Genomic DNA, 16,574 nt, shown 5'->3' with positions numbered 1-16,574 from the left:
TGTCTGCTGAAATGTGTTGATGTTTTCATCCCCTTACACCGTCACGTTTCATGTGCAGCATTCGGAACTTGTTATTCAAGTTTCCAGCACACGTGTGACAACGGCAAGTGTATTCTGAAGTTCTTTGTTTGCGATGGAGATGATGACTGTGGCGATCGATCTGACGAGAGCAATTGTGGTAAGTTTGCATGTAGTTTGTTGAGTCAACTTGCTCACGCCTGAGTTTAACTGAATATACTATGACATGTACTGAACGTGTCAGTGGTGCAGTGTACGTTGAAGTCCAGTGTGGTGGCAAGGGCTGGTGGTGTCCAGAGGTGCACCAGTATGTATTTCTGCAGTGTAACAGTGTCCACTGCCTCAGACAGAATGCACTGGCTCAACGTTGTCGACAGGTGCATGACCCTCATTTGATTTTTCATATGAGCTATATGCGTACTGTAATTTAACAGTGTCCATTCTTCAGACTTGTTATAATTATGGGAGTGGTGCATGTTGCGTCCTGTTCTTGCAGCAAATCACAACTGCTCCTCCAGCCAGTTCAAGTGCGCCAACTCCTACCTGTGCATATCTCGCTCTTGGCTGTGCGATGGTGACAATGACTGTGGAGACTTCTCCGATGAGCGGAACTGTGCAGGTGCGTTGCTCGCTTTCTTCTTCCCAATTGCATGCATACTTGTACCCACACACGGTTTGACATTATGACAAGAGGATTTCCGGTGCCATGTGTGAAGAAGACTGGTGGTAGTGTTTGGCAAATTGACTTTTAACTCTTTGCAAAGTTGCTGGAAAGTAATCTGAGCCGTCCACTCATGATGACATGGCACCTAGTCCAAGCAGGCTGATGGAGAGTAACTTGAGTGCCATGACATGGCACCTGGTCCAAGCAGGCTGCGACAGAAGAAATGTGCTCTTTTCAGTCACAGGTGTGCACGTGATTGGCTATAGAGCGTGACTTGGAGTAGGGTTATGGTCTTATGGAGTACACGAGTGGGATTGTGCTACAGTAGAGGTCCGGCAGGTCACTGGTATGAATGTCGCATCCCTGGCTCTCAGTGACCGGACCCCGAAGTCACTACGAGCGGCGACTGAATAGACGTGTGGCCTCACGACAAGCCCAACACAACCCAGGGGCCAACCAGTATAGTTGACTTGGTCCAAGTTCAACCCCACACGATCAACAGACAAGGATTGTTAGTTTTACGTTGTTAGTAGTCATTCAAATCCGAGCTCAAAGTAAACCAAGACAGAGAGCTGAGACCGAGTCTCGACTGCTAGACTAGACTAGACTAGACTAGACTAGACTGAAGTAAGAGAGAGAATGAGAGCTTCTTTTATAGCGCAATTTAGAGATATGGCGTGATCATTGCCTAGAATGGTACGAGGTATTTCCAGGAACTACTAGAACAGGTAAAACTGGAATATGAGCAGCCAGTCAGCAGAAAAGAAAGACATGGAAAAGAAAGACCAAATTGGGATGTGGGGAGCCCGCTCACCCACGTCAGAGTACAATGTGAGTATATGAGGGTCACGTTGAGGAGCCCGCTCACCCAACGTGCCATAGTTCAGCGGCTTCTTATGGTAAGTTCTGCTGCATTCTTGGTCTTGCTTGGTAAGTTCTGCTGCATTCTTGGTCTTGCTTGCTTGATACTCTGACCTCTCTTGCGGTCACTGCGGTGACGGGTTTGGTTCTTGCACACGTCTTGGCTCTGCACTCTTTGCACTTAGCTCGGTTGGTTAGTCTTGGCTCTTTGCACAAAGCACCGAGGCATCGTGGAAACCTGTAGAACGTCGTAGTGACTTGGTTTTGCACAAAGCCTGGAGTCACATTTCCAGGAAGTGAAGCACTTCCAGGAAACGTACAACGCGAGAACCTACCTGACCAGGTTCCAGCCTTGGATCACATGATGTGTCATGCCAAGAAGGCATGTCACCTACGTGGGGAAGCGCGTGTCGCTCAACCTACATGCTAAGCACGTGGGACAAGACACTGGCCAAACCACATTGTACCAAAAGGGTTTGATAGCTCAGCACAGAGCTGCTCACTATGTAGATCCTGCTGTCACAGGACGTGACATGAGCAATGTTCATTGCAATGGCCTCATCCAACGATTGCAATGCAGGGGCATGCCAAGTTGAGCTTTGTCAGTTGAAGGTTCAGATGAGAAAGATACCGTATTTTCCGGAGTATAAGCCGCACTTTGAACACTCAAATTTCACCCCGAAGGGGGGGGGGGGGTGCGGCTTATACTCCGATGATCAAATTAACGGTTATACATAGGGTAGATGTCTGTATTTCGTGGCAAAAAATGGGGGGGGGGGTGCGCCTTATGCTCCAGTGTGGCTTATACTCCGGAAAATACGGTAGGTACATGAAATGTGTACTTATGATGGGACCGTGTCTTTGCTGTGCTTATCCCCGTGCCCGTGCAGTGTGATCATACTCCCATCCTTGCTGTTGGTTTTTGCAATGCAGCTCCTACAACTCCGCCGCCAGCAACTGCCACAAGCTTGTGTGCTGCCAATGAACACCAGTGTAACATTACTGCTAGATGCATTCCCAACTCCTGGGTGTGCGATGGTTACAACGACTGTGCATACGCAGATGATGAACCCAGCACATGCAGTGAGTTGAGCCGGTGTACCCCTCAATGCAGTGGCTTTATAACCTAGCATGCTACCCTGGTGAACCTGGTGTGTCTTTACCGTTCATTTGAAGATGAGATCACGCTTCATTATAGAGCTATATCTATTTTCTGATTGTATATTTGTACACAGGAATGGTTGGCCCTTTCCTGTTGTCCTCTATTACTAATGTCTTCTCTTACTTGTGTGTTGATGCAGCGTTTAACTGCTCTGTGAATCAGTTTACCTGCACCGGAAATGGACATTGTATTCCAGCAGCTTGGCAGTGCGACGGGGATAATGATTGCCATGATTTGGGTGTGCATGGTACAAATGGCTCTGATGAACAACACTGCGGTAAGTGTGTTGATTGATGGATCGTGCGGTGGCTCAAGTAATGGCGGTGCCGGCCCATTCACTTTACCCTTGTCCGTCCGTCCTTCTGTTTTTCTGTCTGTCTGCCTGTCTGTCTATCTGCCAATCTGTCTGTCTGTCTGTTTGTCTGTCTACCTTTCTCTGTATACCTGCCTCTCTACTACCTGCCTCTCTACTACCTCTCTACCTGGCTGGAGGCATGTGGTGTTGTTGCTGTTGTCGTTGTCGTCATCGTCACCACTGTAGTCGTCGTTTTGGATTTGATTTGGTCACTCATTTTTCTTAACCAATGCCCACTGAAAAGATTCTAGCAGCTTGCGGTATCATGTGTTCGTCTGTGTTTCTAATCTCAGACACTCATCAGTGTTCAAGCTTTCAGTTCCGATGCGCCAATGGGCGTTGCATCTCAAGATCGTGGCATTGTGATGGCGACAACGATTGCGGAGACCTTTCAGATGAGCAGAACTGTCCGACTACTGGAGGTAAACAGATAAAAAACACTTCAGTTCAGCCAATAATTACTAGTACAGGTGGAATCCTGATAATTTGAACCTCAAAATGCCAGGAAAAAACTTCTAATTATCCGGACATTCTAATTATCCAAACATGAACCCACAACACAATAATGTATGTCAAAATGCTCTCATGGTCACGCAGAGTTGCGCTATGGACCTTAGACACAGATACTGAACTGACCGGCACAGCCTGCTCATGCAAGCTGAACTGACCAGTACAATGTACAGTGAACTTCGAATTACACTTTGCTACCTTCAAATTATCAGCACAAATCCCACACGTTTTCTATGTAAGTGGAATCTGTGGGACTTCTAATTAACCGGACATATCCAGTTCGAGGTTCGAATTATCAGAAATGTTTATATGGGAATCGTATTGATATAATCGGTCCTGGAAAAACTTCTAATTAAGCGGTATGTTTGAATTAAGCCATATTCGAATTATCAGGATTCCACCTGTATTGGATAAGGAGAGAGCAAGACCAACTGTGGCAGAGTGAAACATATAGAAGAGACAGAGAAAGGTGAACAGAAGGGCAAAGAATTCAAGGAAGTAACAAAGCTGCGTGGGCAATTTACCAGGACAGTGTCCTGTTGCTGAATTTGTGAGTATAATAATGGACTGTGGGGTGCTGGAAGGTTGTGTGAGAATGTGGGGGGGGGGGGGGGGGGGTTCTATGGCCCCATGCTGGGCTTGCCTCAAATTGGGTAAGTTAAAGCTAAGTGGGAGAGTCTGACTCGATAAAGAACGGTTCCTTTTCGTTTTTTGTGCTGCCTGTCTGGCGATGTGCGTGTTTCCTTCAGTTCCCCATGTTACTGCACCCACAGCACCCACTTCATGCGTAGGCTCTTCGACCTACTTCCAATGTGCTAACGGACAGTGTATACTCAGGCACTTGCAGTGCGATGGCACATCGGATTGCCTCGATGGCAGTGATGAGCGCGGCTGTGGTGAGTCACATGATTTGCAGGAACTGTACAACACGCGTATGAAAACAACAGTACTGTTGCCAGCTCACTTTTGCCAAGGTTTTGGGCTGGCAAATCAGTGTGTCGATACTGTTTTCCTGGCTTAGACCAAACTGTCACTGATCATTTTGACACTGCACTAGCCGAGGAAGCAAACTGTTCCATTATGTATCCTTCTATTGGCTAAAAACCATACATGGCCTGTAGGACTCCATTCTGTTTTGAAGAATATTGTTTATGACACCACATTCTTGTGCTTTTTTCATTCATTTCCATGGTGATCATCCCAGTGCAAACTACAGTTGGCCCACACACAGTCTGCCCCCGTGGTACTGTTCGGTGCGATAACACATCATCGGGTGGTCACTGTATCCACACGTCCTGGATTTGCGACAAGGTTGTCGATTGTAGTGATGGATCCGACGAGCAGGGCTGCACAACAGGCACTTGCCTGGCATCGTACTTCACGTGCAAATCCGGCCGCTGCATCAGCCGCAGTCTTGCCTGCAATGGGTATAACGACTGCGGTGACAACTCGGACGAGAACTTCTGTTACTCGTCTGCAGCCACAGGTACTCAGTGCCATGATATGTGTACAGTACTGCATACGGGTGTGTTCTTTTCTCACCGATGGTCATGCCATGTGTGTGCATGTGTAGGATGTTGAGGGTGCCCACTAGGATGTTGGACTGTTTCTAATCAGGTGATGCTCTCGTCCTGAAATATAGCCAGTGCTCTGTATTGCATGTACTGGAAATAGCCATGCAAGCAGCAAAGCCATGACCTATATCTCCTCAGCACAGTACTTTTTAAGTCATCGTACATGTAATGGGAAATCATCTTCTCAGCTGTGCGTGTGTGTGTGTGTGTGTGCGTGTGCGTGTGTGTGTGTGCGTGTGCGTGTGTGCGTGTGTGTGTACCTGTCTGTGCACGTGCATGTGTTGTGTATTCAGTGGCTCCTCCTCAGTGTCCCACAGGCAGTGTACCCTGTCGAACCGGCAACCAGTGCTATCTGGCAACACGGCGTTGTGACAACACATATGACTGCACTGACCAGTCTGATGAGCAAGGCTGTGGAGGTGAGCGGCTGAAGGAAAGATATCATTGTCCCGAAGACTGTCCTGATGTATACAAGAGCAGGCAACTGTTTCATGCCAATTGCTCTCAGTAGCATCCATCGAGGAGAGATATTATGGCTGGCTACCTGAAGATATTATGGCTGGCTACCTGAAGTAGCATCCATCGAGGAGAGATATTATGGCTGGCTACCTGAAGTCTGACAGTCAATTTACTTGTTCTTAGAGTGTTTGGCTTCGTTTTCAGCTTCCCACCAGATCTTCCCACCAGATCTTCCCACCAGATCTTTCCACCAGATCTTCCCACCAGATCTTTCCAGCAGACCAGGCTGACGAGAAGATTTACGCACTGCTTTCTTTTCTGTTCATGGACACGTGTAATTTTGATCAGCATCTCACAAACTATCATATCGTGTTCAGCAACAGTCTCTAATATTGCCTAGAACTAACTTGGTCTACTGCAGTGCAGTGTGTTCTTAGGCGACCCAGACTCCTCAAAGATGCTATTCCCTTCTTCATTTATTTTCCTTGCAGCTGCCACAACAGCACCGCCAGCACCTTGTCCAGCTAGTCAGTTCACCTGCACCAAACAACACCAGTGTGTCGCTGTGCAGCATGTATGTGATGGTCTGGCCGACTGCTTGGATAGGACGGATGAGGACGCCACGTTCTGTGCCACCTGGACCGGTATGCGTTCAGTGTATATGTGTGTGGTGTGTGTTCTGTGTTTTAGCATGGCAGTTGAATTGTGTTGGTTGTGTACACGGAACCATGGCTCACTTCAAAAATGTCTTTCAACTGGTCCATCAAGAGACATGGGCTGCAAGAGCCTGCAGAGAGCTACAGTGACTGTGCTAATGATGGGATATTGTCTTTGTGCAGGCGCACCCACAACCCCAGCACCGTGCTCAAGTGACACGCACTTCCAGTGCCTCAATAAGCAGTGTATTCCTGCAACCAGCCAGTGTAATTTAGTGCCGGACTGCAGCGATCGATCCGACGAACGAAAGTGCAGTAAGATCAGCACCAGTACACATTCCATATCATCGTATGCATGTTGTGTGAATATAAGGGCACACGTTCCATCGACACATTGTGTCTTGTCCCTGGCATTTCATGTTCATGCGGATGCCGCTAACGCTTTAGCAGTAATGACCACAGCAATCCATACTTGAGTGAGTGTGGCTCGAGTAGAACAAAGTGACTTGGTTTATTTTCCATGTGCTCTGCCCTAAACGCAATGTTGGACCGACTATCTAATGAAAGGGTTTTATGTCGTAGAGGTAGGTTATGTCCCTTGGGGCTCAGCCAAAAGCCTGCAGATCGCCAACCACTGCTACTATCAGTCTATCAGTCGTGTGATCCTGTACACGGTGTGATGTGCTTAATAACAGTACAGTCGTGTACTACATTAAATATGTACATGTAGCAAATTGCTACCAATGCAGTGCATGTAGATCACCTTGATATCATTACAGATGGAAGTAGAATCGGAACCCTTCAACTTTTTGCGTGCGTGTGCACGGTTGGGCTGCTGCTGCCACTATCATTGTCATTGCGAATCATCTTCATGCACTGCTGTTGCTTGTGTTGGCGTTCTGTTGCAGCCATACTGAGTGCCAAAGCACTGCGTACTGGTGCAGTGAATCAGATCAAGCTCACCTGGCCACAGGAATCCACAGTGTCTGGTATCTCTGGCTTCAATGTCATGAGACTGTAAGCCTATGTACGACGTACAGTAGACTGCAATGTTGCTGTGTATGTGTGCATGCATGTGGGGATGCATGTGCAGGGGCGTCGGACACGGTACGGTCACTACGGTATTGACCATACCACTTTTTGCCCCAGGTACCCCGTGAATCAATAAAATACACTGATCTAGGCTCTAAATTTCCAAAATTTTCGGGTCAGCAACCCCTCCCCCACGAGTAAATTGTGCCTCAGATGGCTGACCGTACCACACTAAAATGCCTTCCGACGCCCCTGATGTGGATGCGTGATATGCGACAACTGTGACTGACAGTTCTGCAGCTGATATCCTTTATTTGTATGACTGTGTGGATATGAAGGTGAAATGTGTCACGAGCATAGGCCAACTGGCTGAGGGCATGCCTGGGAGCCAGATGATTCCGTCGAGTTTTGACTAAAGCAGTGCATTACTACTTTGCAACGCTTTACTGCTGTACTGTGCTGGCACTGCTGTGCAGAGCTGATACGAGACAGGTAGAGTCATAGTTGGGGACGATTTTGAATATACCCCGGGTTACACTCCTCCACGTGGCATATGTGTAGTGGTTGAGCTGCTGTGTGCTGTGCACTGTTTGTTGTGTGCTATCTGCCGTGTGTTGTGTGCTGTGTTGTGTGCTGTGTTTCGTGTGCTGTGTGTTGTGTGCTGTGTGTCGTGTGCTGTGTGCTGTGTGCTGTGTGTTGTTGTTGTGCACCGTGCATTGTGTGTTTTGTGCTGTGTGCAGGCAAATCGGTTCGGGTTACAAGAAGATTGGCTATGTAGCCCTGCCTGTCACCACCTACGTGGACCAGGCATCGCTGGCACCGTCCACCAAGTACTATTATCGCATTGTATCGGACAGCAACTCCACTGCACAGCCAGCGTCATACGTTGCTTCAGTTACTACTTTAGACAACCGTAAGCCGGCTCGACTCGACTCTCTTATAAGTCACTAACATGGCAGGAGCGATGTGTTACGGTGTATGAACGTGATCACTTCACTTCAGTGTCTGCTGGCTACCGGTATTTAGAGAGTGCATTCTATGCAGACGAGAGTACACTCTTTGCAGGGAGAGTAGTACTCAGAGTACATTCTTCGCAGCAATCAGATATACATGAACTGATACATGTACGGAAGTGGTATGAATGCGGCTGGGCGTACACATGTACAAGTAAAGTGATGTAATCGGAAGTGATCCAGGGTACCAGTTTTGCCACTTTGGGTCAGATTTCAGTGAGCGCAACTGTAGTAAAGACTGTTATTCCCGTAGCTATGCAAAAGACGTTACTTCAGTAACGTCTGGCGCTAGCCAGGGTCCACACAGCTTTAATTTCGTGATTGTTTGTGCCACCGGCATGCCTGGCGCTATCCCGTACCTGTCCCGTACCGTATCATCAAAGACAGCTGGCCACAATATTCAAATAGGACTGTCAAATGCAAGATCATAACGTGAAGCAACTTGGAAGAATGAGTATGTATGCAAAATGTATCGGGGGGAATGCATGCAGGGCGATAGTGCGGGTTCGAATCCCAGGTTATGTCTTAAAAAATAGGAGAAATGAAAAATTTATAACATCCCTATGCTTTTTTGCCTAGGTCGTCAAGGTGGTAGATGGTGTCGTATTGCGGCCCTCGAATGCAAAAAGAAGTTTATTCCCGTAGCTATGCAGAAGACGTTACTTCAGTAACGTCTGGCGCTAGCCAGGGTCCACACAGCTTTAATTTGGTGTTTATTTGTTTGTTTGTTTGTGTCACGCCTGGCGCTATCCCGTATCTGTCCCGTACCGTACCATCAAAGACAGCTGGCCACAAACAGCTGGTCACGATATTCAAATAGGGCTTCCAAATGCAAGATCATAACGTGAAGCAACTTGGAAGAATGAGTATGAATGCGAAGTGTATCGGGGAATCATCCGAATGCATGTAGGGCGATAGTGCGGGTTCAAATCCCAGGTTATGCCTTGAAAAAAATTGGCGAAATGAAAATTTTATAACATCCCTATGCTTTTTTTTGCCTAGGTCATCAAGCAAAAAAAGCATAGCGTAGGGCCCTGAGCTTCCAAGCTCTCTCGTTTATTTCGCTCAGGGCCCTACGCTATGCTTTTTTGCCTAGCTCATCATGCATGTTATTCGAACAGATGGAAACTTTTTGCAATACAATGATGTAGCCGATCAGTTCATTGTGGTATGGTTGGGCATAGTAGCCGTCATGGTCGATGTAAAACACTATAAGACCGCAACGAAGTTGGGGCCAAAGATAAAGTTCCATCAGTTCTAATAACATGCATGATGAGCTAGGCAAAAACGCGTAGGGCCCTGAGCTTCCAAGCTCTCTCGTTGTTAAGACTAAAATCGATTACACTTGGCAATACTATCAAGCTCTGGACAGGCAGCATTGCACAAGTACTTTCACTGTCTTCTCCTGGACATGGCATGTGTACACAGTGTTTTGTTTTGTGCTCACTTGCTGTACAGCTCTGCCTCCTCCACAGTTTGCGACCGTCGTACGAACATCTGCGCAAGTTGCAAATCTAACCTGGGCCCCACCAGCGGGTGTTTCACAGCAGCTACAGTATACGGTACTGTTTGAAGCCCAATTCAAAATGCCTTGTACCTTTCCTTTGCCGTCTGTAGCCGTGTTAGCAGCTCTGTCATGCTGGTTTGCACATTGTAACGTGTGCCTATTGTTATGTAGAGTGTTTGTGGGTGCATCGGCTACATGCTAGGGCTTGTCACTTCAGTCGTCACTGCCAGGCAGTTCTTGATTTGACATTGCTAGTGCTTTGTTGAGTATCACCATTCCTGTGTGCTTTGGCTGGCTTCCTCTGCCAGGTCTATTTCGGTACTGGAAGCGTATGTGCGGCCCTGACTCAGTCCGTGAACACACCTCATTTGGCCGTCACCGTAGCTGGTCTCTCAGCTAATACGCAGTACAGCTTCCAGGTAAGACTGAGGAGCCACTTCCCAGCCCCCGTGCTCTCTTTCTATACAGCACTGCTCAATGAAATCCGGCCACATGAGTCAAGTTTGCGCCTTGCATGTGTTACTAGTATTGAAAGAAACTTGATTGTAGAAAATGTCTACTAAAAAGCCATGTTTACTGCAGAACAAGAACATGTCGTAACGGGCGAAAAGCTGAACAATTTCTTTAAAACTTTTCCATGTTAGCACACAGTGAGTTTTAAACGATGCTTGACTTGTCAAACCTGAAAGTGGTACCAAGAGTACATAACCAAGAGTGTGCAACTGCCTGCACAACCTCTATGCTGTGCTGCGACGGCAGAACTTCACATCACGTGACATGGTTCAAAAGGTTATGCTGGCAAACAGTGCAAAGTGACCACAAGAGAGTTGTACCCAAAGCTGGGCTGCGTACAACCCAGTATCTATCATGCACTAGAGTGCACGGGTTCATCACGTGATGTGAAGTTCTGCCGTCGCAGACCCCATAGCTGGAGTTGCACACTCTTGGGTTATGTACTCTTGGTGGTACCTATACCACACATACCAATGCAGTCAATCCTGAACCAGTCTTCTTTTTAACTACAAGCAGCGCTTGGTTGTTAAAACATACACTTTTTTTGCCTCGCTACACTTTCACGGCTGTATAGAGCCGACCAGATTCCAATTTGGCGGCATTCCACCTGCCTGGCATGAATTGCACAGAAGTCGCTATAGATTATTTAATTTGTTATGAACAGTTCCAACTGGTGTCTGCTTCCCGTGTGAATCGTATATTTGAGAAAACATGGATACAGTCGGTTCATGTATTTAAAAGATAAATGTTTGGTCCATGAGCCAAATCTCCAAATCAGCCGTTTTAGTGGCAACGACCGTTGCACTTTGAGACGGACAAATCGTTCTTCAGCACACCGCTTCAGGATGGTACAGGTCGTCCCCCGTTAATACGAGTCCGGTTAGTACATAAACCCCGTTAGTACATAAGAAATCTCAAGTCCCGGACGAAACGTGGTCACTTCCATACAAATTTTGCCGGTTAGTACATAATTCGTTAGTACATAACCCCCGTTAGTACATAACATTTCTTCGTACCCGCATGCCACCTACCTCAATAGTACATAGTCATAATCATTTGTTGGTCCTTTGGCCTTCCAGGAGAGGCACATCGTGTTCTAGTTTCTTCTGGCTCCGAAATCAGAGCGCACATCACAAACCGACAAAGCTGTTTTTTCCGAGTGAATGCGCGGGCGTCGCTGGGCATGTCTCACGTAAACTGTAGAATCTTCGCTGACTGTAACCGTTATAACATAATTTTTATGTTATATCGAGGGAATCAAGAATATGTCGCTGCCTAGTCATGGTAGCAAGAAACACTCAGAAAAGTTGAAAAAAGTGAAAAATTCTGGTACACAAGCAAGTTATGTACACTTTCGTTTAGTACATAAACCCCGTTAATACATAACAATTGTCAAGTCCCAGAGATATGTATTAGCGAGGGACGACCTGTATCCTCAAACTGTGGTGTCTCAGCTAGAGACGGGGTTCGGTTTATTCTATGATCGATTACATGGAGACTAGAAGAAGACCAACTACAATTGCAAGTAAATTATGTCAACGGAACAAGAACAAGGAGACACGTGTGTCAATACAAAAAGGCAGACGTACTAAAATGATCTGCGCATGGTGTGACGTCAATACAATAATAATGACGTAAGAAATGTCCATGGGTGTATCATCAGCACATACACTACATTCCCTCCCCTACATGTATAGTAGGGTTGCAAACGCGTATATACATTAAAATACACAAGAGAAAGTTAATGGATAAGCCGAGAGCACAATAATTCAGTAACCACGTGAGCAACAGATTATCAGAGCATTGAGGAGAATGTTTTAATCTCTCAGGCGAGCTGGCAGAACTCGAGTTCTTGCCGGGTTACGACGGGGCTCAGTTGGAGCCTGTGCCTGTGGCGGCTGGGTCTGCTGCGCTGCAGTAGTTGCTGGTACTGTTGCTTGCACAGGTGGAGGTGTTGGAATAGCAGCGGCTTCAACACTGGGTGGTGGCGGAACACAAGTCGGCGAATGAGTAGCGGGAAAACACAAACTGTGATCAGGCTCTGCCGGTGCTGCGACGGACGGCAACGGCGCTGCACTCATTGGTACGAATGACTGCGGAGCGGAAACGACTGACCGGAGCTGTTCCACATGGCGCCTCCATTGCTGGGCCAACTTCCACAGTATAGTGACGGGAGCCGTGTACCGCTTGCACGGTGCCCTGAATCCACGGGTGTGGTGCGTTGGTGCGGTAGTCACGTACCATGACTGTGTCATCCACAGCAAACGTGCGCTCACGGTTTGCTGACCTCGCACTACTCTGAGCTGCTTGTTTCTTGGCCACAGATTCCTGAACACTGGGCTGGACCAAAGACAACCGAGTGCGTAGCTCACGATGCAGTAGCAAAGATGCTGGTGTGGCATTCGTTGTTGCATGTGGTGTGGTGCGATACGACAACAGGAAGCGAGGCAAGAACTCGAGCGGTGCTGTGTCCGAATGGGACTTGAGTGCCTGCTTCATCGCACGCACGAATCGTTCTGCCAACCCATTAGTGGCTGGGTGGTACGGTGCTGAGAAGGTGTGCGTAATGCCGTTGGCTTCAGTGAAACGACGGAACTCATCGGATGTGAATTGCGGGCCATTATCACTGACGATCTGGTCAGGCAAACCATGCTGGGCGAACACTTCCCGGAGACGGCGATCGGTGACTGGAGCAGTGGTGCTGTTCATTGGCAGAACTTCCGGCCACTTGCTGTGGGCATCCACCACGATCAGCCACATGTGCCCTTGGAACGGTCCTGCAAAATCAATGTGGAGGCGTTGCCATGGCTTGGACGGACACTCCCACTCCACTTGTTGGACGAGTCAAAACTGATCTAGGGAGGCCAAAGAAGAGGCCAAACATCCAACTTTGTTGGCACCTTCTAATCTTTGGCCACTTGTGTTTCACGCGCTGTTCGTTACTTACTTTTCATGAGAGGGCCTATTTGCCGGCTATGTGTATGCAATTTTCTTTTCTAGATTGAAGCTTTCAGCGCCCGTGCTGGACACGGAAAGCGAACAAGTTGCCTGTCATTCAAAACCCTTCGTACAGGTAAGCAAGCCTTGCAGTGTGCGGGTCATTCTCTACTGCTGGTATCCGCATTCCGGTGAAACTTCACCACCTAGACCCCTTGCCAGTTGACCTGACTATTATAAAGACACGTAACAATCACGGTTACCAAGCACGGTTGCCTTTTTACAGTACAAGCCGTGTGCCTCAGAGTCATCCGTAGCTAGGAAAGACACTGTAGCCACAGTGGACATGACATGCCATTTTCTTCAGCTGGGCTCACTGCACTCCCCCCCCCCCCCCCCCCCCCCCCATTCGGTACAACTCACAACCATTAACAATTTAACAGTAAGAGCTGCGGGTTATGATATTCCCTGATGTAGTTCGGCTGACTGCTACAAAAAGGAAGAGAATTTCAAGATCTGACTGTGCACCTGCAGGCAGGGTGCCCGATTGAACGAGGTGCCTGGGTATGGGAGGTTCAGATAAGAGAGGTTCCACTGTATTTGTGAACCTGTCCTTAGTGTGGTGTGGGTACAGGACTGAGAGGTGCATGAATTTATACAATGTAGCGGCCGCAACACTGATGATTAGTATGTCTGTCCATGGATAAGTATGCTCCCACACAGTGTAGTGAGACAAGTCACCATGGCAGCTCACAGTCACCATGACAACTCATGCACACGGTACCTTTGCACTGAACCTGTGTCTTCCATGCCGCAGCACCGAAGGATGCTCCGAGCGGCTTGCTTGCCACACCACTAACATGGAGCAGTGTGATGGTGCAGTGGATGGCACCGAAAGACCCCATCAGCACACACGTGGAATACGCCTCGGTATGTAGAGTCTCTGTGTCTGCTTGTCTACAGTTCCAGGTCTCAATGCCGCACTGTGAATTGCATTGTGGCCGTAAGAATTAGTCCCATGCGAGGGACAATCAGAAGTTCGAAACGCTTTGGCCTACACTTTAAGAACACCAGCCTATGTCAATCTGTTCCTTTTTGTGAGTTTTGCTGTAGTCCTGACTTTTGTTTTGTTGTGGTGTATAGTATAGCTGAGAGCTGTGTTAGGCTGTGCTAGGATGGAGGAGAGAACTCGTGCCTGCAATCACCTTGCTCGTGACTACTGTATCTAATTGTACACTTGGGATCTCTCTTTTGTGATATGCTCCCACCCCACCCTCCGCAATTTAGTAGGAGTGCAAAATAGCCGTGCCTTCTATTTGGGTGGGTGTGTGTGCATGTAAGCATACAGGTATGTGTACATGTGTGTGTGTGTGTGTGTGTGTGTGTGTGTGTGTGTGTGTGTGTGTGTGTGTGTGTGTATGCAAGCATACAGGTATGTGTACATGTGTGTGTGTGTGTGTGTGTGTGTGTGTGTGTGTGTGTGTGTGTGTGTGTGTGTGTGTGTGTATGCATGCATGCATACACGTATGTTCTATTACACTAGTATACCATCAGTTCATGGTACTTCCTAACCTAACAGGTGGAAGCATGGTACTTCCTAACCTAACAGGTGGAAGCATGGTACTTCCTAACCTAACAGGTGGAAGCATGGTACTTCCTAACCTAACAGGTGGAAGCATGGTACTTCCTAACCTAACAGGTGGAAGCATGGTACTTCCTAACCTAACAGGTGGAAGCATGGTACTTCCTAACCTAAGAGGTGGAAGCATGGTACTTCCTAACCTAACAGGTGGAAGCATGGTACTTCCTAACCTAACAGGTGGAAGCATGGTACTTCCTAACCTAACAGGTGGAAGCATGGTACTTCCTAACCTAACAGGTGGAAGCATGGTACTTCCTAACCTAACAGGTGGAAGCATGGTACTTCCTAACCTAACAGGTGGAAGCATGGTACTTCCTAACCTAACAGGTGGAAGCATGGTACTTCCTAACCTAACAGGTGGAAGCATGGTACTTCCTAACCTAACAGGTGGAAGCATGGTACTTCCTAACCTAACAGGTGGAAGCATGGTACTTCCTAACCTAACAGGTGGAAGCATGGTACTTCCTAACCTAACAGGTGGAAGCATGGTACTTCCTAACCTAACAGGTGGAAGCATGGTACTTCCTAACCTAACAGGTGGAAAAGAAAGACGTGCCGCGATGCTTCAACCCTGTGATCATGCTGATCCTCTCGGTAACTTTCTGTACTGCTATTGTCTTATCTCAAGAGAACACACCATGAAGAGCTAGTATGGTTATATGTGTTGATATGTGTTGTGTGCTGATTGGTTTCTTTATGCCCGTCCGCCACACATAGGGTTACATTGTTCAGCTCCAGGTAGCATCGAACGGTAAACTGGTGAACTCGCAGACTGTGAAACGCCTCAATGCCACATTCACACAGTTGCAAGGCTCCACTACCTACCACCTGGTGGTGACTGCCTTCACGGAGACCGGTCCCGGACCAGCAGCGTCACATACATTCACAACTCCCCCGTCAGGTGAGACCAGTGAAGCTCGCCGGTCCAGTACCTTTCTGTGCCCTGAAACTGTATGCTGAACAGCCTTCTCACTATCACGGTGTGACTCTCACAGGATGAATTTCCTGCATTAGAACATGTTAATTAAGTCCGTGCACTTAGAGCAATTTGCAGCAACTGTCGGGAGAGAGAGAGAGAGAGAGAGAGAGAGAGAGAGAGAGAGAGAGAGAGAGAGAGAGAGAGAGAGAGAGAGAGAGAGAGAGAGAGAGAACTAGTTCTAGGTCTTTCCACATCACCCGGAAAGTCCCTCAACTACAATATGGCAGACACGGAGAGCATGGGTATGCTGTTTTCCATTGAGTATGCAGGTTACAGGCGGTGTCTTTTTAAGTTGTAGAACTAACCGACTTGTACCATTGAAACTCGTCCAGCATGCCACACTCTGGGCTGCCTCCGTTGGACATCCAAACTCACTCTCCGAGTCTCGGCTATGTAGTATGCCGGTCCATCCAGGTGAGAAGCCCAGCAAAGTTGTGCACCCCTGCAAAGTTGTGCACCCCTGCAAGTGGCGTAGCAGAGGTTAATCCACAGCCAGCACTGCTGTAGTCATTCTCTGACATGACGACAGGCGGCTCAAGTTGTTGCCATGGGTATACTGTGGTAGCACTGCCTTCGTGATTTTCAGACTGCGACCTAGCATAGCTGCAGCTGTTGATGGCTTTTCAGGCTTTCCAGAATGTTGTCCAGGCGATACGCGAAACGAAGGTCTCAGGAAGGTCATTAGATAGATG

At 47.8% G+C, this 16,574-nt stretch overlaps 1 protein-coding gene across 1 annotated transcript in view; it reads left to right on the top strand.

Moving 5' to 3' along the window:
• Nucleotides 1-16,574, top strand: part of LOC135805798 (sortilin-related receptor-like) — a 64,833-nt gene that overhangs the window by 30,251 nt on the left and 18,008 nt on the right. Inside the window, exons 25-41 of the mRNA XM_065319900.1 lie at nucleotides 59-178; nucleotides 515-637; nucleotides 2,477-2,626; nucleotides 2,845-2,982; nucleotides 3,354-3,482; nucleotides 4,320-4,466; nucleotides 4,775-5,056; nucleotides 5,438-5,563; nucleotides 6,095-6,247; nucleotides 6,443-6,574; nucleotides 7,168-7,276; nucleotides 8,032-8,204; nucleotides 9,763-9,866; nucleotides 10,120-10,230; nucleotides 13,325-13,397; nucleotides 14,079-14,191; nucleotides 15,621-15,804. Of these exons, the coding sequence (XP_065175972.1) occupies nucleotides 59-178; nucleotides 515-637; nucleotides 2,477-2,626; nucleotides 2,845-2,982; nucleotides 3,354-3,482; nucleotides 4,320-4,466; nucleotides 4,775-5,056; nucleotides 5,438-5,563; nucleotides 6,095-6,247; nucleotides 6,443-6,574; nucleotides 7,168-7,276; nucleotides 8,032-8,204; nucleotides 9,763-9,866; nucleotides 10,120-10,230; nucleotides 13,325-13,397; nucleotides 14,079-14,191; nucleotides 15,621-15,804 (2,367 nt within the window). The remainder of the gene's footprint in view (nucleotides 1-58; nucleotides 179-514; nucleotides 638-2,476; nucleotides 2,627-2,844; nucleotides 2,983-3,353; nucleotides 3,483-4,319; nucleotides 4,467-4,774; nucleotides 5,057-5,437; nucleotides 5,564-6,094; nucleotides 6,248-6,442; nucleotides 6,575-7,167; nucleotides 7,277-8,031; nucleotides 8,205-9,762; nucleotides 9,867-10,119; nucleotides 10,231-13,324; nucleotides 13,398-14,078; nucleotides 14,192-15,620; nucleotides 15,805-16,574) is intronic.

Source organism: Sycon ciliatum, chromosome 1, assembly GCF_964019385.1.
Source record: "Sycon ciliatum chromosome 1, ocSycCili1.1, whole genome shotgun sequence".
Classification (NCBI taxonomy): domain Eukaryota; kingdom Metazoa; phylum Porifera; class Calcarea; order Leucosolenida; family Sycettidae; genus Sycon; species Sycon ciliatum.
This window is presented reverse-complemented; position numbering and strand designations above follow the sequence as displayed.